Below are 24579 nucleotides of genomic sequence, written 5' to 3'. Positions count from 1 at the left end.
CCCGAGTGTCGCGAGTGTTTCAGCGTCCCGCGTGGGGCTGTCGGAGCTCAGGCGCTGTGCGGGGCTCAGCCCGTCCGGCCTGGGCTGGCAGAGCGCCGGACTTCCTCTTTCCCGAGCCGGGCCGAGCCGGGCCGCTGCTGGGACAGGAGGTGGCGCTGGTGCTCTGCACACGAGTCTCCAGTGAGACTGCGCTCCTGTCTCCTGTCCTCTGTCTCCTCAGTGTTGGTCAGTGTGCTGCAGTGTCCAGTGCTCAGTGTCAGTGTGCTGCAGTGTGTCCAGTGTCCAGTGGTCAGTGTCAGTGCGCTGGAGTGTGTCCAGTGGTCAGTTTCAGTGTGCTGCAGTATGTCCAGTGTCCAGTGGTCAGTGTCAGTGTGCTGCAGTATGTCCAGTGGACAGTGTCAGTGTCCAGTGGTCAGTGTCAGTGTGCTGCAGTCTGTCCAGTGGTCAGTGTCAGTGTGCTGCGGTGTCCAGTGGTCAGTGTCAGTGTGCTGGGGTGTCCAGGGGTCAGTGTCAGTGTGGTGCAGTGTCCAGTGGACAGTATCAGTGTGTCCAGTGGTCAGTGTCAGTGTGCTGCAGTGTGTCCAGTGGTCAGTGTCAGTGTGGTGCAGTGTCCAGTGGACAGTATCAGTGTGTCCAGTGGTCAGTGTCAGTGTGCTGGAGTGTCCTGTGGTCAGTGTCAGTGTGGTGCAGTGTCCAGTGGACAGTATCAGTGTGTCCAGTGGTCAGTGTCAGTGTGCTGGAGTGTGTCCAGTTGGTCAGTGGTCAGAGTCAGTGTGCCGGGGTGTCCAGTGGGCAGAGATTGGGGCTCTGCGCTCAAAGCCATGGCGAGTCTGGAGAAGGCCGAGCCCAGCAGACGCTTTATGAAACACAGGCGCACTGAGGTCCTGCGCTCGAGTCACTGCAGCTCTCTGCACAAAGCAGGGGCGGAGCCGGGAATAACCAGACAGGAACAGGCAGAGATTGTGCAGACTTGGCGGTTAGAAGGGAAACGGCTCCACCCAGTGGCCGGCGGGCAGAAGTACACCTGCAGGGCAGCACGGGCTGGACCAGGGCGCCGAGCGCAGATCCAGCTCTCCCCCAGGAAGACAGATAGAGACTCCTCTCACTCCTGCCAGCCCCACCTGGGAGACACACAGCAGCTGCACTGTCTTGTGTAACAGTGCAGTGTGTTGTGTAGCAGTGCAGTGTGTGGCGTGTTGTGTAGCAGTGCAGGGCGCGGCGTGTTGTGTAGCAGTGCGGTGTGCGGCGTGTTGTGTAGCAGTGCAGGGCGCAGTGTGTTGTGTAACAGTACAGTGTGCAGCGTGTTGTGTAACAGAGCAGCAGCCCCTCCACACACACACAGCGAGATCCTCGCACCACGACTCGGACAGACCCCGTACAAAACACCCCGTCTTTATTAAACATCTCCTCACGAGCACAAGCAGACCCGCGAGCCTGGCGGGAAGACGCCACACTGGACCGCTCCAGGACCGGCCCGCAGGCCGCAGGGGCCGGAACACCCCCCTCGGGCGGGACCCCAAGAGTCTGTGCAAAAAGGTTAACCCCACGTCGGGGCGTCAGTGTCCAGTCCTGCGCCAGTGCGCCCCCCTTCTGCAGGCGACCCGAATGGCCTCGTCCGCCACTAAACCAGCCCCAGAAATCAATCAATCAATCAATCAATCAGGATGAGGGGTTCACCAGCACGTCACCTCCTCACAGCCGCACCGCTCCGCACCGCGATGACCTCTGACCCCGGCTGGCCAGGTGCCGCTGGGCGAAGACCTGGTGCTTGCAGCTGGGCGCCCCCAGGACGAGCAGCCGGGGGCTCACTCGGGGGCGCAGGGGGCTCCCCAGCTCCTCCTCAGCCTCCGTCACCCTGGTGCCCAGGAAAGCCCCCAGCAGCAGCCGCTCCCCCCAGCCCACCAGCCTGGAGACGGCCAGGTTGAAGGGGGAGGCCGGGGTCTTGGGGTCCCCCTGGTCCTCTCGGGCCTCCTCGGCCACGGCGCAGCCCGTGAGCGCCCCCCGGTGGCCGTCCGGGACAGGGGCGGCCAGGGCGGGGGGAGCAGAGAGGGACAGGGTCAGGCTCCGGCGCCTCTCAGCCTGGGAGACCTCAGGCCCGCCCGGCTCTGGGTCGCCCCTGGAGCGGCCGGGTCGAGCCGGGGGCCCGGTCTGGGGCAGGCTGGGGTCCGTCTGCGGGATGGGGGGCTGGATCCCACCGGGTCCCGCACTGACCGCCGGCGGACAGCCAGGGGGTCGTGGGGTCCTCTCCGTGGACAGGAGCTGGGGTCGGGGCGCCTGGCTTTCCTGTGGCTCTCGAGCGGCAGGGTGCCCGATTGGCGCCTGGGGGCTCGGCTGGGGCGGGCCTGCACCCCGGCGCCCGGTCCTGTTCGGGGCGGGAGAGAGGGAGAGCGAGCGAGCGGAGGAGCAGAGGCAGTCGATGGGCGTCTCGCTGCCCAGAGAGAGAGACGGGGGCTCGTTCGGGGTGTCGGGGGCGCTGGGGGCGTCGTCCCTAGAGAGGGAGTCCGAGCTGCGTGCAGGTCCGGGGGCGTCAGTCCCTCGCTGGGGGACCCGGAGCTCCAGGTTAAGGTTGACGCGAGTCGGTCTGTCGTAGTGCATCATGGGAACCAGCCGCCCACTGCCCGAGAAAGTGGTGTTGCTGTTGTCGTGACCGAGGTCACTTCCTGCAGCAGGAGGGTGCAGATTTTGATTGGTCAGGTTGGTCGGAGACGGGCTGGGCGCTCTGCTGCGATTGGCTGGCAGCGCACCGGGGCGGGCCAGCATGCTCTGGAAGTGCTGCAGCTGACCCAGGAAGTTGAAGTTGGGCGAGATGGAGGGGCGCCTCTCCTTCACAAACCTGCGGAGAGAGACAGAGTCACCGCTGCTGCACAGGCAGAATGAGACAGACAGACAGACACGCTGACTCGGACAGGGACAGAACAGAGAAGGACACAAGGTGGCAGGAAGACAGAAGGACTGACTGACCGGTAGGCATCGTCCAAGCCGAGTCCCAGGTGGTGCATGATGTAGGCGACAGCGAGAGCTGGAGACCTAGAGACTCCGGCCACACAGTGCAGCAGCACAGCTCCTCTCTGAGAGCGAGCCTGGTCTGAGAGAGAGAGAGGGGGGTTAATCTGGACACACTGACTGGCTGGGCTGTAGAGTGACAGGGCGGAGGAAGAGGAGCAGGGTACCGATGAAGGCCAGTGCGGCGGGGATCCAGGGGAGCAGCTGGTCGCTGAGCGAGTCGTCGATGGGAATGCGCAGGAAGCAGGACGGCGGCAGGAAGGGGGGCTGTGGACAGCAGCGGCTCACACTCAGGACATGAGAGATCCCCAGAGTGGACAGGCCGTCCTGCGGGAGAGGAGAGCGTTATCCCACACCGCTGCAACTGACCGGGCACACTGACTGACCACACACTGGCCACCTCTCCCACTGCAGCTGACCACACACACTGACTGACCACACACTGGCCTCCACTCCCACTGCAACTGACCACACACTGACTGACCACACACTGGCCTCCACTCCCACTGCAACTGACCACACACTGACTGACCACACACTGGCCTCCACTCCCACTGCAACTGACCAGGCACACTGACTGACCACACACTGGCCACCTCTCCCACTGCAGCTGACCACACACACTGACTGACCACACACTGGCCTCCACTCCCACTGCAACTGACCACACACTGACTGACCACACACTGGCCTCCACTCCCACTGCAACTGACCACACACTGGCCTCCACTCCCACTGCAACTGACCACACACTGACTGACCACACACTGGCCTCCACTCCCACTGCAACTGACTGGACATGCTGACTGACTCCACACTGGCCTCCACTCCCACTGCAATTGACCACACACTGACTGACCACATAGCCGGCCCTGACTGGCTGGACAGTAGTGGACGCTGGAGGGCTCGACCCTTGCAGACTCACCTTGGTGACGTCCCTCTGGGCTCCCAGGTACAGGTGGGGCAGGAGAGGGGACAGGGCGGGTCTGTCGGCGTCCTGGTACATCACCATCCTGCGGGGTCACTGCGGGGTCAGTGACAGGAGGGGTCAGGCAGGAAACACACACCAGAGCTCCACTCACACCAGTGGGACAGATTCACCCCCGCTCTGCCCCCAGGGGTATTTCCTGTTTTCACTTCCTCTGATCTGTCCCTCCTCCTCCTCCTCTCAGAGTAAATTCACCCCTCGTCAACCACCCTGAGCTGCTGTCTTCCAGACAGCTCTGGCCAGACTGCAGAGCTCAGCCAGACCGGACTCTGATCCGCTCCTGGTTTTACACTGTGGTCAATCAGACTCCTGGCGCACAGCACTCTGATCCGCTTCTGGTTTTACACTGCGGTCAATCAGACTCCTGGCGCACAGAAGCCTGATCCGCTCCTGGTTTTACTGGTTTACCAGTCAATCTAATTCACCAGCACAAGCGAAGCGGATCAGACAGCTCCGGACTGGAGGGTGGCTGAACACACGGTAACCCCTGGCCTGGATCGGGTTGGCGCTCATCCCTGCAGTGCTGTCGGGCCGCCGACAGGGGGCAGGGCGCTGCGACTCCAGCAGGACCTCAGCTGCTTATAGCCCCGCGAGTTCAAACCTGCTTGCAAAACCATTCATTTCCATCACTAACCCAGGACAGTGCCGACAACAGCAGTAATCGCAGCGAAAGTGATTCGGTCTGCGTAGCGACTCTGGACCGGACCGGACCGGACCGATATGACCACAGTATCGACCTCAGCGGGACTGTATCTCCCCCCTCCCGTGGACGGAGCACCAGTGACAAGCCGCGCACGATCCGCGGGACTCACCGTGGGGCTCCGGTGCGCGCGGCGCGGGGCTGAAGGAGTCTGCGACAATCCCACAGTGGGCCCGTCCTGCCCACGACACGCAGGGCGGGAAACCACAACTAGCCCGCCGCCCAAAAGGGTGCAAGAAACTCGCCAGGTGAGGTCTCTCTCTCTCTCTCTCGAGTAGCTCAGCAGCCCAGCCTGCAGGTCCGACACGGGCTGCGGGCAGGGTCCGAGCGCGCAGGACACAGACACGGGCTGCGGGCAGGGTCCGAGCGCGCAGGGCAGAGACACGGGCTGCGGGCAGGGTCCGAGCGCGCAGGGCAGAGACACGGGCTGCGGGCAGGGTCCGAGCGCGCAGGGCACAGACACGGGCTGCGGGCAGGGTCCGAGCGCGCAGGACACAGACACGGGCTGCGGGCAGGGTCCGAGCGCGCAGGGCACAGACACGGGCTGCGGGCAGGGTCCGAGCGCGCAGGACACAGACACGGGCTGCGGGCAGGGTCCGAGCGCGCAGGGCAGAGACACGGACTGCGGGCAGGGTCCGAGCGCGCAGGGCAGAGACACGGGCTGCGGGCAGGGTCCGAGCGCCGGCGGTCCCACAGTCCGGCTGAAGAGGGAATCAAGTCTGCAGGCAGGGTCCGAGCGCGCAGGGCAGAGACACGGGCTGCGGGCAGGGTCCGAGCGCGCAGGGCAGAGACACGGGCTGCGGGCAGGGTCCGAGCGCCGGCGGTCCCACAGTGCGGCTCCAGTAAAGCGCTTCGCTCCCGCTCTGTCAGTGAGAGTACGAGTCCCGCTGTCTGCGCCTCCGGAGGGTTTTATACGGCCGGTACCTGCGCCAGGCAGGGCGATGAGGTAATGCAGCTCAGCGCAGCTAAAAATAGCGCAAGGCTGATGTCATCCCCGGCCAATCAGCGCGCTGCTTCTGCCAACCCCCCCCCCCCCCCCCCCGCCCCCCCACGCGCCCCGAGAGGAATCCCGCACACGCGCGAGGCCAGCACGAAAACAAAACACCCCCAGCCTCGGCTCGCGGGTCCCCACGTCCTGCGGTCGCCATGGCAACAGAGCATCTCTCTCTCTCTCTCTCTCTCTCTCTCAATTCAGTTCAAGGTGCTTTATTAGCATGACCGATGGGTACAATCAGTGTTGCCAAAGCAAATAAAAATAATAAAATTAACATGGAACAAAATAAAAAATAAAAGTAAAATAAAATCTACAGACATTTACAACAGAGACATGTCATAAAATATTGACATATACTGTAAAAATATTGAGCATTATTGGGAGACAGGCTCTCTATCTCTCCCTAATGGAAACACGGACACAGCGCGCCTCATCAATGCGCGATAATCACGACAGTCACCCACACCTCTACCGCGCTGACAAAGCACCTCCAGTTCTGAAACACGAAGCCCCACCGGGAAAGAGCCGCAGGACTGGAAGGAAACGACAGGGCTGAAGTAGGGTGGTAATTAGCTCAGCTTGAAAACAACATCCTCCTGAGTGCGGGTGGGTTCTGCGCCCCTGGAAATCAAACACCAGCTGTAGTTCTGTGCTGTTCTGTGGAGCAGGGACAGCGTTTCATAGGAATGTCCTGTGGAAGAAGGCAACTTTTATAACAGGACTGTCCTACTGTACTGGGACTGTAGCTCCTATTGTAACAGGACTGTTCTACTGTACTGGGACTGTAGCTCCTATTGTAACAGACTGTTCTACTGTACTGGGACTGTAGCTCCTAATGTAACAGACTGTTCTACTGTACTGGACTGTAGCTCCTAATGTAACAGACTGTTCTACTGTACTGGACTGTAGCTCCTATTGTAACAGGACTGTTCTACTGCACTGGGACTGTAGCTCCTATTGTAACAGACTGTCCTACTGTACTGGGACTGTAGCTCCTATTCTAACAGACTGTCCTACTGCACTGGGACTGTAGCCCCTATTGTAACAGGACTGTTCTACTGTACTGGGACTGTAGCACCTATTGTAACAGGACTGTTCTACTGGACTGGGACTGTAGCTCCTATTGTAAAGCCCTAACACATTCAGCTGACACGTTCTCAAAGTGAGACCGCACTAAAAATACCGTTAATACAACCATAACACACAAGAGCTCCGAACTCGATCCTCGGTCCATGCTGCCGGCTCTCTCGCTGCATTAAAGACAACACCAACCCTCCTGACCGCCTGCACTACCGCAGCCCTGCGCGCAAACAGCTGGCGAACCTCGGCTCAGGAAGATGACGACATACGCCCCGACAGTCACCTGCACGGCGATTGGCTGCTCGGCCCTCTCCCCGCCCCCGCCGGCTGCTCAGCCAATGACCGTTCGGGTGACGGTCGGGCCCGGCAGGCTCCTGGCGCACATCTCGGGGAAGGCGAGGCGGCGCCGTCTCCCGGGCGGCCGCGCCGGACTGCGCCGAGGATGATGCGAAAAGCATCAACTTTTTCATTTTTCAAAATGTTTATTTAAAGGTGACTAAAATGGCCTTTTCTGTCTCTGTTTAATATTTTTATTCACTGTGCTTGTTTCTTGAGTACGAACTGCCATCTGCACCACAGAAAAACCTTCCCTTTGCCTCGTCTGTCCTGTCAGTAAAGCATGGCGATTCACAGTTTGTTCTTAATCACTTTCAGTTTAATTCTTCTTTTATTAAAAAGAGATCTCACCTGGACGGGACTGGAAATGTCACAGAGCCCACTATAAGCTAAGGAAATGGATGGGTTGTTTGCTGTATTGAAACACATGTTGAATAAAAGGGATTTTGCTTCTACCATCAGTGTCCGGAGAGAAGCCAGGGTATCGACTTCAACACCAGGGCTGGGCAGCTTGTTCCCCACCCCCACCACCCTCTGTGTACAGAAGAGCCTCCTGTCCTGACTGGAGGAGCTCGTCCAGCTGTGTCTGGAGAGAAGCCAGGGTATCGGCTTCAACCACAGGGCTGGGCAGCTTGTTCCCCACCCCCACCACCCTCTGTGTACAGAAGAGCCCCCTGTCCTGACTGGAGGAGCTCGTCCAGCTGTGTCTGGAGAGAAGCCAGCATATCGGCTTCAACAACAGGGCTGGGCAGTTTGTTCCCCACCCCCACCACCCTCTGTGTACAGAAGAGCCCCCTGTCCTGACTGGAGGAGCTCGTCCAGCTGTGTCTGGAGAGAAGCCAGCATATCGGCTTCAACAACAGGGCTGGGCAGCTTGTTCCCCACCCCCACCACCCTCTGTGTACAGAAGAGCCCCCTGTCCTGACTGGAGGAGCTCGTCCAGCTGTGTCTGGAGAGAAGCCAGCATATCGGCTTCAACAACAGGGCGGGGCAGTTTGTTCCCCACCCCCACCACCCTCTGTGTACGGTAGTGCCTCCTGTCCTGACTGGAGGAGCTCGTCCAGCTGTGTCTGGAGAGAAGCCAGGGTATCGGCTTCAACAACAGGGCTGGGCAGTTTGTTCCCCACCCCCACCACCCTCTGTGTACGGTAGTGCCTCCTGTCCTGACTGGAGGAGCTCGTCCAGCTGTGTCTGGAGAGAAGCCAGCATATCGGCTTCAACAACAGGGCTGGGCAGTTTGTTCCCCACCCCCACCACCCTCTGTGTACAGAAGAGCCTCCTGTCCTGACTGGAGGAGCTCACCCAGCTGTGTCTGGAGAGAAGCCAGCATATCGGCTTCAACACCATGGCTTGTACAGAAGGGCCCACTTTTCTCGTTTCTTTGAAGTATTTTATTTAAGGAATTTTGAACATTTTAACAAGACCAACAATAACTAAGAAACATAACAAAACAATACTAAATTCTGAAAAACACCAAAAAAAGAGAGAGGAATAAACAGCGTCCAGACGAAAAACCAACAGCTCCAGCCTGGTGATGTCTTGTGGAGATTAGAGCTGAGCTGGAATCGATGATGAAGTGACCTCAGAATGGCTGGGTTTGCGAAGCAATCAGGGATCTGTTTTTCAAAACAGTCAAGAAAGGTGAGTGCCTGTCCTCCTCCGCTGTCCTAGTGGAGATCATGTCATCGAGCCCGCTCTTGAAACAGGCCACAGCCATTCTGAACATCAGTGCTGGTTGATCTTCCTTGGTTAGCCTGAGAGTTGTCTCTGGACCACAGGAGCGCCAGTTAAGAATCTGGGGTTCCAGCATATTCTTCCCAAACACTTCTGAGTACCACTGCAATATGCCTGGGACACAGCCAGCGAGGTGAGAGAGAGCCTTCAGCAGATCTGTCCTCTCGCATACCGGGGAGACCGGAGGACATGTCCTGTTCAATTCTGTTTTATCCTAATGCAGTCTAACATCGACAGAGCACCAGTGAAAGCTGCTCGAACCCTCTACCAGGGCCTGTCGACGTCGCACATCTCGCTTGGCAAAGTGACTGAACTGTAAATAACGAAGGAAGTGTGACTTTTAAACTTCTCTCAGCCTCAGGTGCACAGCCTTGTGGCTTCCACCTAGAAGGCTCAATAATTCGAAATGTTTAACGGCGGGCCTGACGAGCTGGTTTTCTGCCCCTGGTTTTCTGTGGCTCTGAGACGAGATGAAGGGGCTGTGTTGGACCGAGCTGGAACAGAGCCCCAGTGACCCTCCAGTCTGCTCCAGTCTGCCTGCTCCAGCTCGGAGCCGTGTTGTACAAGTGGGGTCGGTCCTGGGTCGGACCTCTGGTTCATGGGTCTGTGCGCACGGAGACTTCTCCCCAGTTTAACCCTGACGTGCTCAAGGCAGAGTCTGTTTCCGAGGCAGCAGGAACACAAGCAGAGACCTGGGCGGAAACATCCGCTCCCTGCTGAGGGACAGACGGGCTGAGATCATTCTTCATTCATATTTCTGAAGAGGGGTCTCTGTCCCCCAGGTGAGAGAGTGAGGGGGTCTCTGTCCCCCAGGTGAGAGAGGGAGGGGGTCTCTGTCCCCCAGGTGAGAGAGGGAGGGGGTCTCTGTGTCTCCGAGGTGAGAGAGTGTAGGGGTTTGTATAGGGGGCACTAGTACTCAGAGCCATGGTCTTAGAAAGCATGTTATCTGTCTCCTGTACCTGCTCCCTTTCAGACCATCTAAAGTCCAGTGGCACAGGGACTGACTGCTGACCGACTGGACACTCAGTGAGAGGAAGGGGTTAATTTGGACACAACTGTTAATTTGGGCTTCTTGATTGAAATCTTAGGGGGTGGGATAGAAATCACTCTGTGAGCTGTGGGTTTGTAGTCAAGTGACAGAGTGGAATCACATTTCATTCCCCTGAATGATGAAAACAGACCGAACTGCTGGAGCTCTTGTTTCTCACCCAGGACAGAAGAGACTTGCAGGTGGGACAGGGTCACACTGTCTCCTCGATTTCCAAACCTGAACCCGGGGTAGAGGGGCTCCGTGAAGGAGGTCTGGACTCTGTACAGGAGGGTCACTGTGTCTCCAGAGACGCTATAAAATTCCAGAGTTCCAGCCCTGTGATCCACATACACCCCTATTCTGGAGGAGGGAAGGACAGGTACTACAGTTTCTTCATTATTGTGCCTGAAAGACCAACTGGAACCAGAGCAGCACAAACTCCAGGACTTGACATTGTGTCCAAGATGACAGTCAACACCCTCCCCTTTCCTGCTGAGTCCTTTATATGTGACCCCTATATCAACATCAACCCCTCTCCACTCCACCTCCCAGTAACAGCAAGTCCCAGACAGCCCCTCTCTGCACAGCACCTGGAATTCTGAATCAAATCTCTCGGGGTGATCGGGGTACTGCTGGGGCTCCCTGCTCCAGGTCACCCTCCTGTTCCCCTCAGACAGACAGAGGTGTCTGTGCGCTGTGTTGGGGTCCAGTGTGAGCTGACAGGCATCTGATTGGAGAGAAGAGGACAGTCAGAGGACAGACAGGCAGAACAGACCAATCCCTGAGCATAATCCACTAGAGTCCCGCCCCCACAGCCCAGTAAGATACACACTGGGGTTTCTGATTGGAGAGAAGAGGACTGTCAGAGGACAGACAGGCAGAACAGACCAATCCCTGAGCAGATCTCCACTAGAGTTCCACCCCCACAGCCCAGTAAAGATGGACATATGCATAGGTCTGAATGAAGAATGTACAGCATATGTAATAAGAACATTTCTTTTTGTCAATCTCCATTCACACTGCTATCAGCTTAATTAAAGAGAAAGAGAGGCCCTTATTTGCCGTATTCCTGGATTTGTGTATCTGGATCTTTGGCTATATGTTTGTCTCTATGATTCGCAGTATGGAAATGTATTGTAATAGTTTGTATTTGTATTGGTAAAAAGATTGTGAATGAATGTGTCAGTGAGCGTGTGCTTCTCTCCTCTGTGCTCTGATGTCCTCAGTGTGGACAGTTACAGTGAAAAAACACTCACAGTGTAAAAGCTCTGCTCTGGTCCTGTGCTCTGGAGTCTGCAGACTGTAGACTTCACTGACTGTGGAGACAGAGACAGACAGACACACAGATTAAACCATGTGAATGAATCCAGGACACAACAGGATTCTTTCACTCCTACTGAGAGAGACTGAGCACCTTGAACATCTGTGATCAACAGGGCCCAAGTCAGTACAGACAAACGGGCTTTGTAATGAGCACCTGGGAAAACAGTGAAGTCAGCTGATCTCTAGGAAGACGCCAGTGTATTTCTCCTCTAACCTGTCCTGGAGATCTTGACTGATTCCTCCTTGCAGAAGTTCTCCAGTCGCTCTTTCAGTCCAGAGACAGCTCTCCTCACAGCCTCAGGAGAGAAGTGGGGTCTGACAGGGATGCTGGTTGAGTCTCCAGCTCCAGGAGGGACACGGACAGACTGGAAATTCTGCAGCAGGGAAGAGAGAGGAGTTTCCAGTCAAACACACTGGGCTCCAGCACACATTCCTGGGGAGAAGCCAGGAGCAGCTCCATTGGAGAGCTCTGTGTGAGAGACTCCCTTCTGGACTGCAGAGAGTCCCAGAGCAGTGCTGTTACCTGGATGAAATGGATGTGATCCTCTATGTGTGAGAGCTGGCTCAGCTCAGCTTCTCTCCTCCTCAGCTCAGTGATCTTCTGCTCCAGTCGCTCCAGGAGTCCTTCAGCCTGACTCACTGCAGCCCTTTCTTGAGCTCTGATCAGCTGTGTGAGCTCAGAGCGTGTTCTCTCAATGGAGCGGATCAGCTCAGTGAAGATCCTGTCAGTGTCCTGTACTGCAGTCTGTGCAGAGCTCTGAGTGAGGAGACACACAGTGGATTATCACACAGGACAACACTAAAGCTACATTCTACTGTGTGTGGTGTTTCCTCAGGGTACTGGTGTGTCCAGTGTCCAGCTGTGGGAATGTGTGTCAGTGTGTCCACTCCTCTGGTCAATACCCACTCTGAGTGAGTCCACAGCCTGTCTCAGCTCCTGCAGCTGCTTCTCTCTCTCCTGGAGTCTCTGCTGGGTTTGTCTCTGTATCGCCCCCAGCTGCTTCTGTGGAGAAACAGAGCGGTTTTCTATTTTCAGTACGAACTGAAACATTATGAAATCTTGTAGAGGGAAATCCCTCAATTCAGTGACTCAGGGCGCAATAGTAGAAGAGAGATTGTCAGACAGAGATGTCTCGTTTCCTTTAAGTGACTCTCGCATTTCATTTTGACTGAGCTTTGTCAATTAAAGGCTCTTTAAGTGTCCGGGATCCTGAACCCAGTCATGGGAGAGTCTGGTTTACAGCGGTCTTGAATTCATGGCTGTTTGTGCTGGATGATGATTGTAAGAAGCTGCAATCTGTGGTACGCTTCATAATGAAAAACACACTCTGCAAATACTTATTATCATCTTTCCATACGTACATCTGTAGTAAACTAATTTATTAGGCACCTCTGTGATTTTCATCAGTTCCCTGCTGCTCTAAAATGTTTCAAAACAAAACTCTGCACTACATGTTTCTGATGAGCTGAACTTGATCCTTTCAATGTTCTGAGAGCAGCTCAGCAGACAAGACAGGACACAGGACACCAGTCCATCGCAGGGTGAGCACACAGGGTGAGACTCAAACACACACACACTCACAGAGACACACACTCACACAGAGACACACATTCACACACACACACACACACACACACACACAAGATACACACAAACTCACACACACTCAGAAAGCACACTTGGACTCACAGACTCAAACACACATACACAAACACACACTCATACATAGACACGGAGACACACACAAACACACACTCAGATACACCCATGCACAGACAAATACTGTACACACAGACACAAACACTCACAGACACACACTCACATAGAGTTGAGTTCAGACACAGACACACACACAGAGACACACAAACACACACACTCACAAATAGACATACACACAAATACAAAGATGTAGACATACAATCAGATAAAGACACACAGAGACACACAGAAACTCAAAAACACTCAGACACAGACACACTCAGATGCCCACGGAAACACACACAAAGAGACACAGACACAGATAAAGGCATGCACATACACTCACACACACAGACACACAAACACAGCAGGATTATATTGTAGAACTTAATTATCCCAGACAGCTTGTTTCTGGACTCTGGGAGGAAACCAGGGCACTGAGGAAAAGCCTATTTCATTATGAGGTGAATATGCAAACTCGAACCCAGGACCCAGGCGCTGAGTCAGACGCCCTGAGTGCCCAGACTCCAGTTCCAGTTTCCTCAGTACGGTCCTGTGCTGTACAGGAGAACCTACACCTCTGTGTACAAGGTGTTCCAGTTCATCTTACCCGCCTCTCATTCCTGTACCCGGGGTCAGAGGGCACCGCACACGTGCAGAGAGATCTGCCTGAGTGAAATTCTTCCTTGTTCTGACTCACTGCTACACAATGCACACACATAACAAACTGCTGCCAGAAACATATCAGCAGCTTCTGAAACCTGTGAAATCTGCTGAAACTCATGCACCCGTTTTCATAATGTACCAGTACAGGGTCACAGGACAGCTGAAGTCACAGCAGGCTACAGGCACAAGTCAGGATGCACCCTGGACAGGTCCATCACAGGGAACACACACACAGAAACACTCTCACACAGACACGCACACTCTCACACAGACACACAGTCTCACACAGACACACACTCTCACACAGACACGCACACACTCACACAGACACGCACACACACACTAGGGCCAATTTTTCCAGAACCATTTCACCAGGCAGCCTGTCTTTGGACTGTGATAGGACACCAGAGCAACCCGAGGAAACCCACATGAACACGGGGAGAACATGCAAACTCCACACAGACAGTACCCCAGGAGCTGAACCCAGGGCCTCCGGGCTGGGAGGCAGCAATGCTGACCTCTGTGCAGGCCTACCTCATACATCTGGTGTTTGTAAATACTGTAATTGGATTGAAATTCTGAAACAATAAGGTAGCAGTCTGACTTCCCAGTGAGGGAGAAAACATACTTTTCTAGCAGTGAAGCTCTGCACAGGCTGTTAATCAAGTCACAGACTACTCCTCCCACAACAGCCCCATCACACTCGTAATAGCCCTCTACACCCAGTTACAGTGTCCTCACCTGCTTCTCAGTCCTCTCTGCTGCAGCTGAGACTGAATCATGGCCTCTGTGCTCATCAAATGTACAGATCAGACAAACACACTTCTGATCAGTACGGCAATATAGCTCCAGTAGTTTGTCATGACTGGAGCAGATCTTCTCCTGCAGTTGTCCTGTGGCCTCAACCAGCTTGTGTCTCTTGAAGGCAGGAGCTTCACAGTGAGGCTGGAGGTGAGTCTGACAGTAAGAGGCCAGACACACCAGGCAGGACTTCACAGCTCTCACCTGTCTCCCAGTGCAGACATCACACAGCACATCTCCAGGGCCAGCAGGACTGGGAGCAGGAGGAGGACCACTGAGCCCTGTCTCCTTCAGTTTCTCCACCACTTCAGCCAGCATGATGTTTCTGCCCAGAACAGGCCTTGGGGTGAAGGTCTGTCTGCACTGGGGGCAGCTGTAGACTCCAGTCTGATCATCCTGATCCCAAAAGTTCTTAATACAGCCCATACAGTAACTGTGTCCACAGGGAAGAGTCACTGGATCCTTCAGGATGTCCAGACACACTGAACAGCTGAACTGGTCTTGATTCAGTAAAATTCCACCTTCTGCCATTTTACTGCAGAGAGAAATGCACAGAGCGCAGAGTGCGAGAGATTCTGAGAGTCTGCTTCAGCAGAAACGAAACTTATCTCTGTGTGACTTCCTGGAAATGCCCAGAGCGGCAGGGGTGTGGTTAATGAAAGGGGTGTGGTTTACAGGGGGTGTGGTCTTGAGTTGAGTGCAGGCAGAGAGGGGACTGCTCAGATTAAAGGAGAGGAGACATATGGGTTTATTTCTGTTAATTAATCTGTATTTACCTGAGAGTAACAGCCCAGGCCATCAGAACCGCAGTACAGAATCACAGGTACAAACTGCCTGAGAGAGAAACAGGGACAGGAAAGGGAGAGACTGAGAGCAGGAAGTAGCATACAGAGCACAGACATAATGTACCAGAGAACCACACAGGAAACAGGAAACACAGCGAGAGAGAGAGGAGATCACAGAGAATCAGTCTCTCATTCTTAACCACACAGGAAACAGGAGACACAGTGAGGGAGAGGAGATCACAGAGAATCAGTCTCTCATTCTTAACCACACAGGAAACAGGAGACACAGCGAGAGAGAGAGGAGATCAGGGCTCCGCACTGTACTGTACTGTGAATTTGGTCAGGGACATTAGTGAAAGCTGGGATGTACTGTTCTTCAGTTGGAATGACTGTATTTACAGCAGCTTGAACACTCCTCTTCTTTCATTCCTAGTGTGAGTAAAGGAAAGACATGCAGGACTATAAGGTCTGTGAGGAGATGGACGTTAACGGGACAAGAGGCCTGGCGGTCAGTGTGACACTCCCTCGCTCCTCTGAGATGCCACAGAGCCCGACTTCCTTCAGGCTGGCCAGTCCTGTCTGGAGCTGCTCGAGCCAGCTCGTCCTCCCAGCGACACGTACAGCATCACTGGTGTTGCCCTGAGCTGCGTCTCCCAGGTGGGGTTACTGGTGCAGAACAATCGCTGTGTGTCTCCCAGCTGGGGTTAATGGTGCAGAATGATCACTGTGTGTCTCCCAGGTGGGGTTACTGGTGCAGAATGATCACTGTGTGTCTCCCAGGTGGGGTTACTGGTGCAGAATGATCACTGTGTGTCTCCCAGGTGGGGTTACTGGTGCAGAATGATCACTGTGTCTCCCAGGTGGGGCTGTGCTCCTTTGCAATGAAAAGTGCTTCTCCAGTGAGATTAATTATATGAATGAATTTTGTGTGTAATAGTTGAAATGTCTGAGAGATCTGTCAGAGAGATGACCGCAGGCCGATGCAGGGTGATGTAACTCTTATCTCCCACGTGAGGAGGGTCTGTCTGACACTCCTCTGCCGAGCTGCGGTGTTCAGGCAGGTCTTTTCAATGCTCAATGCTGATCCAACAGATGTTTCTGCTATTTCTGCTCATATCGTGAGCGCCGTGTGCAGTCACTGTCACTCCTGTGAGGTCAAGGGTAGGCGTTCGGTCCGCACTGATATCACAGAAACTCGTCGCCTGACGAAACTGTTAAGAAAGAGCAGTACTTCTGGAATTAGTAATTAAATCAGTAATTAAAAACAGCAAGGAAATGCTGGGGGATTGTTTTTATTTTGCAGAAGAGGATTAAGCTGTACAGAGGTGTAAATTTATTTAATCAGCTGGTTGTCAGAAAGGCCCTCCCTGCCGTATCTCCCGGACCCTGGCTGAGAGGGAGCGAATGCTGTTCCACTGAGCTCCAGGCCTGCTGCCTTCAAGCACCCCCTCCTGTCTGGGGAGAAGTGAGAGACTGTTCTGCCTCTTCAATTAGTCAACGGGACCAGGAGACACATGGAAAACGGAATAGAGAACAGTTGGAGGGGAAGAAGCCGGACAAACAGCCCTGTCGTTCCGAAGTCAAGTCGGTTTTTGGGGACCAGACTAGGCAAGACAGAGCCACACGCTCCTGTTACACCAGCACTCTCCAGCAGGGGTCACTGTGACCTGCGGTCTCTTCACACTAGTGGGCTCAGCCTGCCCTGCGGCCGGGCTCACTGGGCCAGACTGAGGATTCAGGTACTGGCCTGGCCCAGGGGGTCTCTGCTTATGCTCGGACCCTGGTGCTGAACGGTTCGGTACCAATGTGTCTGTGTGGGCAGGGGAAGCTACTCCATCTGGCACAGGACTAAAGTGTCACCATAGTTAGCCAGGCCAAACCCGGGATAGAGGGGCTCCGTGAAGGAGGCCTGGACTCTGTGCAGGAGGGTCGCTGTGTCCCCAGAGACGCTGTAAAAGGACAGAGTTCCAGCCCTGTGGTCCACGTACACCCCGATCTTGGCGCAGTGGGGCGCAGTCACGACCGATTCCACATCGCTGTGCCAGAGGGAGTACCCCTCCGCGCTGCAGGTCAGACTCCAGGACTCGGCGTTGTGCCCCAGGGCGCACTGGGAGCCCAGTCCTTTCCTGGCGATCCCTCGGTAGCTGACCCCTATATCTGCCTGCCTCCCGCCCCACTCCACCTCCCAGTAGCTGCGGGTCCCGGACAGCTCGTCCCGGCACAGCAGCTGGCAGTAGGACTCGAATCTGTTGGGGTGATCGGGGTACGGCTGGACCTCTCTCGTCGCGGTCAGTTTCCTGCTCTCCTCGGTGAGGCACAGCCTGGGGTTCACGGTGTCAGGGTCTGGTTGGAGCGCACAGGAGTCTGGGGGAGAGGAGAGGGGGCATCACTCTGCAGTTAACTGGGGTAAAGGAGATTTCAGTCCATTGAAATGGGGATTGAAAACTGTCCTGATTAAGCCTACAAATGGACTGAATAATCCCAGCAGGCAAAGAACAGGGCTCGTTACCGAAAAGGCTCCTGGATAATTTATTAAGTATTGTACATTTAAAACACTCACAGTGCAAAAGCTCTGCTCTGGTCCTGGGCTCTGGAGACTGCAAACTGTAGACTAGAGTTTGCTTCACTGGGGAGGCAGAGACACAGAGAGAAACAGGCTTTGTAATGAGTACCTGGGAATACAATCAGGTCAGCTGATCTCTAGAAAGACGCCAGTGTGTTTCTCCACTAACCTGTCCTGGAGATCTTGAATGATTCCTCCCTGCAGATGTCCTCCAGTCGCTCTTTCAGTCCAGAGACAGCTCTCTTCACAGCCTCAGGAGAGAAGTGGGGTCTGACAGGGATGCTGGGTGAGTCTCCAGCTCCAGGAGGGACACAGACAGACTGGAACTTCTGCATCAGGGAGGAGAGAGAGGAGTTTCCAGTCAAACACACTGGGCTCCAGCACACATTCCTGGGGAGAAGCCAGGAGCAGCTCCATTGAAGAGCTCTGTGTGAGAGACTCCCTTCTGGACTGCAGAGTCCCAGAGCAGTGCTGTTACCTGGAGGAAATGGATGTGATCCTCTGTGTGTGAGAGCTGGCTCAGCTCAGCGTCTCTCCTCCTCAGCTCAGCGATCTCCTGCTCCAGTTGCTCCAGGAGTCCTTCAGCTTCAATCAGTACAGTCTTCTCTTGAGCTCTGATCAGCTGTGTGAGCTCAGAGCGTGTTCTCTCAATGGAGCGGATCAGCTCAGTGAAGATCCTGTCAGTGTCCTGTACTGCAGTGTGTCCAGAGCTCTGAGTGAGGAGACACACAGTGGATTATCACACAGGACAACACTCAAACTACATTCTACTGTGTGTGGTGTTTCCTCAGGGTACTGGTGTGTCCAGTGTCCAGCTGTGGGAATGTGTGCCTGTGTGTCCACTCCTCTGGTCAATACCCACTCTGAGTGACTTCACAGCCTGTCTCAGCTCCTGCAGCTCCTTCTCTCTCTCCTGGAGTCTCTGCTGGGTTTGTCTCTGTGTCGCCCCCAGCTGCTTCTGTGGAAAATTAGTGGGGGTATTAATGTCTGAACTTTCAGGGGTTAATTACAAAAAAGAGAAAATCTCCTCATCTCCTCACAGAGCCACACAGAGGACAGTCTGAGCTCATCTCCTCACAGGAATCACACAGAGGACAGTCTGAGCTCATCTCCTCACAGGAATCACACAGAGGACAGTCTGAGCTCATCTCCTCACAGGAATCACACAGAGGACAGTCTGAGCTCATCTCCTCACAGAGCCACACAGAGGACAGTCTGAGCTCATCTCCTCAAAGGAATCACACAGAGGACAGTCTGAGCTCATCTCCTCACAGAGCCACACAGGACAGTCTGAGCTCATCTCCTCACAGGAATCACACAGAGGACAGTCTGAGCTCATCTCCTCACAGAGCCACACAGAGGACAGTCTGAGCTCATCTCCTCACAGGAATCACACAGAGGACAGTCTGAGCTCATCTCCTCACAGAGCCACACAGAGGACAGTCTGAGCTCATCTCCTCACAGGAATCACACAGAGGACAGTCTGAGCTCATCTCCTCACAGAGCCACACAGAGGACAGTCTGAGCTCATCTCCTCACAGAGCCACACAGAGGACAGTCTGAGCTCATCTCCTCACAGGAATCACACAGAGGACAGTCTGAGCTCATCTCCTCACAGAGCCACACAGAGGACAGTCTGAGCTCATCTCCTCACAGGAATCACACAGAGGACAGTCTGAGCTCATCTCCTCACAGAGCCACACAGAGGACAGTCTGAGCTCATCTCCTCACAGGAATCACACAGAGGACAGTCTGAGCTCATCTCCTCACAGAGCCACACAGAGGACAGTCTGAGCTCATCTCCTCACAGGAATCACACAGAGGACAGTCTGAGCTCATCTCCTCACAGAGCCACACAGAGGACAGTCCGAGCTCATCTCCTCACAGAAATCACACAGAGGACAGTCCGAGCTCATCTCCTCACAGAGCCACACAGAGGACAGTCTGAGCTCATCTCCTCACAGGAATCACACAGAGGACAGTCTGAGCTCATCTCCTCACAGGAATCACACAAAATACAGTCCGAGGTCATCACCTCACAGGAATCACACAGAGGACAGTCTGAGCTCATCTCCTCACAGAGCCACACAGAGGACAGTCTGAGCTCATCTCCTCACAGGAATCACACAGAGGACAGTCTGAGCTCATCTCCTCACAGAGCCACACAGAGGACAGTCTGAGCTCATCTCCTCACAGGAATCACACAGAGGACAGTCTGAGCTCATCTCCTCACAGGAATCACACAGAGGACAGTCTGAGCTCATCTCCTCACAGAGCCACACAGAGGACAGTCTGAGCTCATCTCCTCACAGGAATCACACAGAGGACAGTCTGAGCTCATCTCCTCACAGGAATCACACAGAGGACAGTCTGAGCTCATCTCCTCACAGAGCCACACAGAGGACAGTCTGAGCTCATCTCCTCACAGAGCCACACAGAGGACAGTCTGAGCTCATCTCCTCACAGGAATCACACAGAGGACAGTCTGAGCTCATCTCCTCACAGAGCCACACAGAGGACAGTCTGAGCTCATCTCCTCACAGGAATCACACAGAGGACAGTCTGAGCTCATCTCCTCACAGAGCCACACAGAGGACAGTCCGAGCTCATCTCCTCACAGAAATCACACAGAGGACAGTCCGAGCTCATCTCCTCACAGGAATCACACAGAGGACAGTCTGAGCTCATCTCCTCACAGAGCCACACAGAGGACAGTCTGAGCTCATCTCCTCACAGGAATCACACAGAGGACAGTCTGAGCTCATCTCCTCACAGGAATCACACAAAATACAGTCCGAGGTCATCTCCTCACAGGAATCACACAGAGGACAGTCTGAGCTCATCTCCTCACAGAGCCACACAGAGGACAGTCTGAGCTCATCTCCTCACAGGAATCACACAGAGGACAGAATTTTGGGTGGAGGAGCAAGAGAATTCTCCTGACTTCATTGGACATGTTTAGTGAGCTCCTAGTAAAGAGAAAAAGTCCTCACCTGTTTCTCGGTCCTCTCAGCTGCAGCTGAGACAGTATCGTGGCCTCGGTGCTTTCCCATAGTGCACAGCGAACATATAAACTCCCCGTCAGTTTGGCAGAAAGACTCCAGGAGTCTGATGTGATCAGGACAGACTGCTGCATCAAGTCTTTTCACAGCATCAACCAGCTTGTGTCTCCTGAAGGCAGGAGCTTCATAGTGAGGCTGGAGGTGAGTCTGACAGTAAGAGGCCAGACACACCAGGCAGGACTTCACAGCTCTCACCTGTCTCCCAGTGCAGACATCACACAGCACATCTCCAGGGCCAGCAGGACTGGGAGCAGGAGGAGGACCACTGAGCCCTGTCTCCTTCAGTTTCTCCACCACTTCAGCCAGCATGATGTTTCTGCGCAGAACAGGCCTTGGGGTGAAGGTCTGTCTGCACTGGGGGCAGCTGTAGATTCCAATCTGATCATCCTGATCCCAGCAGCTCTTAATACAGCCCATACAGTAACTGTGTCCACAGGGAAGAGTCACTGGATCCTTCAGGATATCCAGGCAGACTGGACAGCTGAGCTGGTCCTGAGCCACTGAGATACTGGCTTCAGCCATTTTTACTGCACAGACACAGAGACGCAGTTTCAGTGAGGCTTCGGCAGAAACGAAAGTTAGCTGTGTGAGTCACTTCCTGTTGCTGTGCAGGCTGGGGGTGTGGTTTTGGACAGAGACCAAGCTTATTTATACAGGCTTCCCAGTGGAGAAAAGGGAAGAGAAGATAAGATTACAGAGGCCACAATTCAGTCGTTTTCTTTCACGTTTACAGGGACAGTAATCTTTGTTTCCGGAGGTTCATAACTTTTCTCTCTTAGAGTACACAGTACTACTCATTCCAAAGGATCCCAAACTGCTTTGCACACTGGAGCAGACCCCCTTCTCCCCCCATTGAAGAGCAGACACACCTGGGAGACACACAGGGATCATTCTGCACCAGTGACCCCACCTGGGAGACACACAGTGATCATTCTGCACCAGTGACCCCAACTGGGAGACACACAGTGATCATTCTGCACCAGTAACCCCACCTGGGAGACACACATTGATCATTCTCCACCAGTGACCCCACCTGAGAGACACGCGGTGATCATTCTGCACCAGCAGCACCACTGCACAGACACCATACTGGGGCTGTGTGCTGGAAGTACTGGATTAGAGAGAGGAGCGCCCCCTGCTGGTTGAGAAAGGAAAGGGCGCAGTCTCCCAGCTTGCCAATCTGCCTATGTGCACCTGTTCTAATGGCAGAGCATTAGAGCATAGAGGAAGTGCACTAAATGGCTTGTTTTACCCGGTGTTAAAAAGTGGTTGTTGGTGCTGCTGTTCAGATGCAGTTGCTTAGTCTGCAGCCTCATCAGGGAATCGCAGCAGCACAGCTGAGCGCCCCGCGGAAGCACAGCGGCCAGTGCGGGAGAGAGATTTTAATGGCACACTTCGCACTGTACGGGATCATGCTATATTGATATCGACTGTCGATTGCTCCTGGCCCGGGGTTCGGGAGGGACGGGGCGGAGTCTTTTCAGCACCTTGGAGAGCGGAGGACGCGCCCTCCCCCGCTCTCCGCCCCAGCTCCACCTCATGCGCAGCCGTGCGCCGTGGATGTGTAGGATATTCTCTAATGAAGACACCGCTCGCGTCTGTGTGCGGCCTGCCCACCCGTGTTCGTGTTCACGGGAGAAGCTGTGGCGTCTGTGTGGCTCGGATTCCCCTCCTCCACCCGCTCGCCGCTGCGCTGGACGTGTTTTCTGACGGCGGCTTCACTGGAAAGGCGGCGTGTCTGCGTGTGAGCTGGCCGTGACCGGCCCCCCTCTCCTCAGCCCTCCGCGCTAGCTCGGCCGTGACGAGAGACAGCATCCGTGCGTGTGCGTGACAGGACACCGACAGGATAAAACAGAAATACTCCAAAATTCCCCGCTGTTTACCTTTGTCTGTGTCGTGTCAGAAATCGGTTTACTGATCAGCCTGCACTCTCGCCAGGAAGACTGAAGATGCTCTAGAGGCTAAACTCGGTTGAGACACCGGGCACGGATGTTCATACATTGATTTTGCTGCTATCGGTCACGCAGACCACCAGCACAGCTCCATGAGGAAACCAGACTAGCAAATACCCAGATCTCCTGAGCTCCAGCACAGCTCCATGAGGAAACCAGACTAGCAAATACCCAGATCTCCTGAGCTCCAGCACAGCTCCATGAGGAAACCAGACTAGCAAATACCCAGATCTCCTGAGCTCCAGCACAGCTCCATGAGGAAACCAGACTAGCAAATACCCAGATCTCCTGAGCTCCAGCACAGCTCCATGAGGAAACCAGACTAGCAAATACCCAGATCTGCAGAACTCGGACGTCGCTGTCTCTTAGCTCTTCGGTGCAGTCCTTCATTGGATTAAGCTTTTGGTTTTCAAATGCAGCATTAACAACCAATTATATTAATAGCAGAGAAAATCTTATTGAAAGCATATTTTGACATCACAGCCTTTGTTTAATGTACAGTCGGTTGTACGCGCTTGGAACAGAAATGTTCTCTTGACCCACATTACTTCCCCCGGCACTGACAGCAGCGGTGATGTCACTTCCTGTCCCGCAGGTCCCAGGACATGCGGGGTCTCTGTGGCTGTGGGGCTCGCCGTGGAGACAGGCGGACGGGCTGACCGCGTCCCGGGGGGCGAGGGCCCGGTCCACACCAGGGGGGAGTTGTGAGCAGGGCGCCGATCGGGAGAACCTACTTCGCTGAGACCGCACAGAACCGCGTGATTCGCCTGCTGACCGTGTTTCCGAGCGGGCCCAGACTTCTGGGATGCTAGCCAGGAAGGGTCTGCTGCCGGAGGAGTTCCTCCTGACCCGGCTGGCGGAGGAAACGGGCCAGCCCAGTCGGTACCGGTCCAAGACACAGAAAGCCCGCTTCATCACGAAGGGCGGGTCCTGCAATGTGGCCCACAAGAACATCAGGGAGCAGGTGAGCGCAGTGCAGGGGCAGGACAGCACAGGCTGATTACATCACGGGGGCGTGACATCAGAGCGCAGCCCGGTGACCTCACGGCGGGGTGACATCACCAGCCGGTCAGTGAGCGCGCTCTCTCTCGCTCTCTCTGTCTCAGGGCCGCTTCCTGCAGGATGTCTTCACCACCATGGTGGACCTGAAGTGGCAGCACTCTCTGCTCATCTTCACCTCCGCCTTCCTCTGCTCCTGGATGCTGTTCGCCATGGTCTGGTGGCTGATTGCCTTCGGACACGGAGACCTGGAGCCCCGGGAGCAGGGCTGGCCGGGTCCTGCGCCCTGTGTCACGGCCATCCACTCCTTCACCTCGGCCTTCCTGTTCTCCATCGAGGTCCAGGTCTGTAATGTACTGGAGTGTCCAGTCAGTGTGTGTGTATTAACCCCTCTCTCTCTCAGTGCAGTGTTAATGTACTGGAGTGTCCAGTCAGTGTGTCTGTATTAACCCCTCTCTCTCTCAGTGCAGTGTTCATGTACTGGAGTGTCCAGTCAGTGTGTCTGTATTAACCCCTCTCTCTCTCAGTGCAGTGTTAATGTACTGGAGTGTCCAGTCAGTGTGTGTGTATTAACCCCTCTCTCTCTCAGTGCAGTGTTAATGTACTGGAGTGTCCAGTCAGTGTGTCTGTATGAACCCCTCTCTCTCTCAGTGCAGTGTTAATGTACTGGAGTGTCCAGTCAGTGTGTCTGTATTAACCCCTCTCTCTCTCAGTGCAGTGTTCATGTACTGGAGTGTCCAGTCAGTGTGTCTGTATTAACCCCTCTCTCTCTCAGTGCAGTGTTAGTGTACTGGAGTGTCCAGTCAGTGTGTCTGTATTAACCCCTCTCTCTCTCAGTGCAGTGTTAATGTACTGGAGTGTCCA

General features: G+C 54.8%; 4 protein-coding genes across 6 annotated transcripts in view; 1 reads left to right on the top strand and 3 right to left on the bottom strand.

Annotated features, from left to right (window-relative positions):
• Window positions 1-1378: 1378 nt before the first annotated feature.
• Window positions 1379-5592, bottom strand: LOC148828925 (uncharacterized). Its single transcript, XM_088922683.1, has 5 exons — window positions 4804-5592; window positions 3929-4027; window positions 3171-3330; window positions 2962-3085; window positions 1379-2833 (listed from the first exon to the last, which is right to left on the bottom strand). The coding sequence occupies exons 2-5, from the start codon at window positions 4013-4015 to the stop codon at window positions 1693-1695; spliced, it is 1512 nt and encodes a 503-aa protein (XP_088778809.1). The 5' UTR covers window positions 4016-4027; window positions 4804-5592; the 3' UTR covers window positions 1379-1692.
• Window positions 5593-8477: 2885 nt separating this feature from the next.
• On the bottom strand, window positions 8478-15147 carry LOC148828924 (E3 ubiquitin-protein ligase TRIM16-like). 2 transcript variants are annotated; one of them, XM_088922858.1, is made up of 7 exons: window positions 15131-15147; window positions 14295-14889; window positions 12096-12191; window positions 11712-11945; window positions 11403-11562; window positions 11122-11181; window positions 8478-10592 (listed from the first exon to the last, which is right to left on the bottom strand). In XM_088922858.1, exons 2-7 carry the CDS (start codon window positions 14883-14885, stop codon window positions 9859-9861), a joined length of 1875 nt encoding a protein of 624 aa, XP_088778984.1. In that variant the 5' UTR covers window positions 14886-14889; window positions 15131-15147; the 3' UTR covers window positions 8478-9858. The 2 variants fall into 2 exon arrangements, with proteins under 2 accessions (XP_088778984.1, XP_088778985.1); XM_088922859.1 differs by lacking the exons at window positions 12096-12191; window positions 15131-15147 and having other exon boundaries at window positions 14295-14925.
• A 1268-nt stretch (window positions 15148-16415) lies between these two features.
• On the bottom strand, window positions 16416-21335 carry LOC148828923 (E3 ubiquitin-protein ligase TRIM16-like). 2 transcript variants are annotated; one of them, XM_088922856.1, is made up of 6 exons: window positions 20696-21335; window positions 18565-18660; window positions 18181-18414; window positions 17872-18031; window positions 17700-17765; window positions 16416-17503 (listed from the first exon to the last, which is right to left on the bottom strand). In XM_088922856.1, the coding sequence occupies exons 1-6, from the start codon at window positions 21284-21286 to the stop codon at window positions 16968-16970; spliced, it is 1683 nt and encodes a 560-aa protein (XP_088778982.1). In that variant the 5' UTR covers window positions 21287-21335; the 3' UTR covers window positions 16416-16967. The 2 variants fall into 2 exon arrangements, with proteins under 2 accessions (XP_088778982.1, XP_088778983.1); XM_088922857.1 differs by lacking the exon at window positions 17700-17765 and having other exon boundaries at window positions 16825-17503; window positions 20696-21322.
• A 965-nt stretch (window positions 21336-22300) lies between these two features.
• LOC148828922 (ATP-sensitive inward rectifier potassium channel 11-like) overlaps window positions 22301-24579 on the top strand; it is a 2967-nt gene continuing 688 nt past the window's right edge. The window contains exons 1-3 of the mRNA XM_088923531.1: window positions 22301-23092; window positions 23312-23680; window positions 23823-24059. Of these exons, the coding sequence (XP_088779657.1) occupies window positions 23522-23680; window positions 23823-24059 (396 nt within the window). The 5' untranslated portion in view covers window positions 22301-23092; window positions 23312-23521. The remainder of the gene's footprint in view (window positions 23093-23311; window positions 23681-23822; window positions 24060-24579) is intronic.

This window comes from Atractosteus spatula, chromosome 8 (genome assembly GCF_055471065.1).
Source record: "Atractosteus spatula isolate fAtrSpa1 chromosome 8, fAtrSpa1.hap1, whole genome shotgun sequence".
NCBI classification, from domain to species: Eukaryota; Metazoa; Chordata; class Actinopteri; order Semionotiformes; family Lepisosteidae; genus Atractosteus; species Atractosteus spatula.
The sequence above is the reverse complement of the archived record's forward strand: the minus strand, read 5'-3'. Positions and strand labels throughout refer to the sequence as shown.

What these genes read in the sequence shown, in the direction of transcription:
- LOC148828923 (XM_088922856.1), bottom strand. Translation starts at nt 21,286, where the DNA reads ATGGCTGAAGCCAGTATCTCAGTGGCTCAGGACCAGCTCAGCTGTCCA. An exon ending in AGGCTGTGAAGTCACTCAGA is followed by an intron (nt 18,415 to 18,564) that starts GTGGGTATTGAC and finishes CTCCTCACTCAG; the next exon opens with AGCTCTGGACACACTGCAGT. An exon ending in CAGAGCAGAGCTTTTGCACT is followed by an intron (nt 17,504 to 17,699) that starts GTGAGTGTTTTA and finishes CCTCTCCCCCAG; the next exon opens with ACTCCTGTGCGCTCCAACCA.
- LOC148828924 (XM_088922858.1), bottom strand. Translation starts at nt 14,885, where the DNA reads ATGGCAGAAGGTGGAATTTTACTGAATCAAGACCAGTTCAGCTGTTCA. An exon ending in CAGAGAGGACTGAGAAGCAG is followed by an intron (nt 12,192 to 14,294) that starts GTGAGGACACTG and finishes GTTTCTCCACAG; the next exon opens with AAGCAGCTGGGGGCGATACA. An exon ending in AGTCAAGATCTCCAGGACAG is followed by an intron (nt 11,182 to 11,402) that starts GTTAGAGGAGAA and finishes CTGTCTCCACAG; the next exon opens with TCAGTGAAGTCTACAGTCTG.
- LOC148828925 (XM_088922683.1), bottom strand. Translation starts at nt 4,015, where the DNA reads ATGGTGATGTACCAGGACGCCGACAGACCCGCCCTGTCCCCTCTCCTG. An exon ending in CCCAGAGGGACGTCACCAAG is followed by an intron (nt 3,331 to 3,928) that starts GTGAGTCTGCAA and finishes CCTCTCCCGCAG; the next exon opens with GACGGCCTGTCCACTCTGGG. An exon ending in GGCTTGGACGATGCCTACCG is followed by an intron (nt 2,834 to 2,961) that starts GTCAGTCAGTCC and finishes CTCTCTCCGCAG; the next exon opens with GTTTGTGAAGGAGAGGCGCC.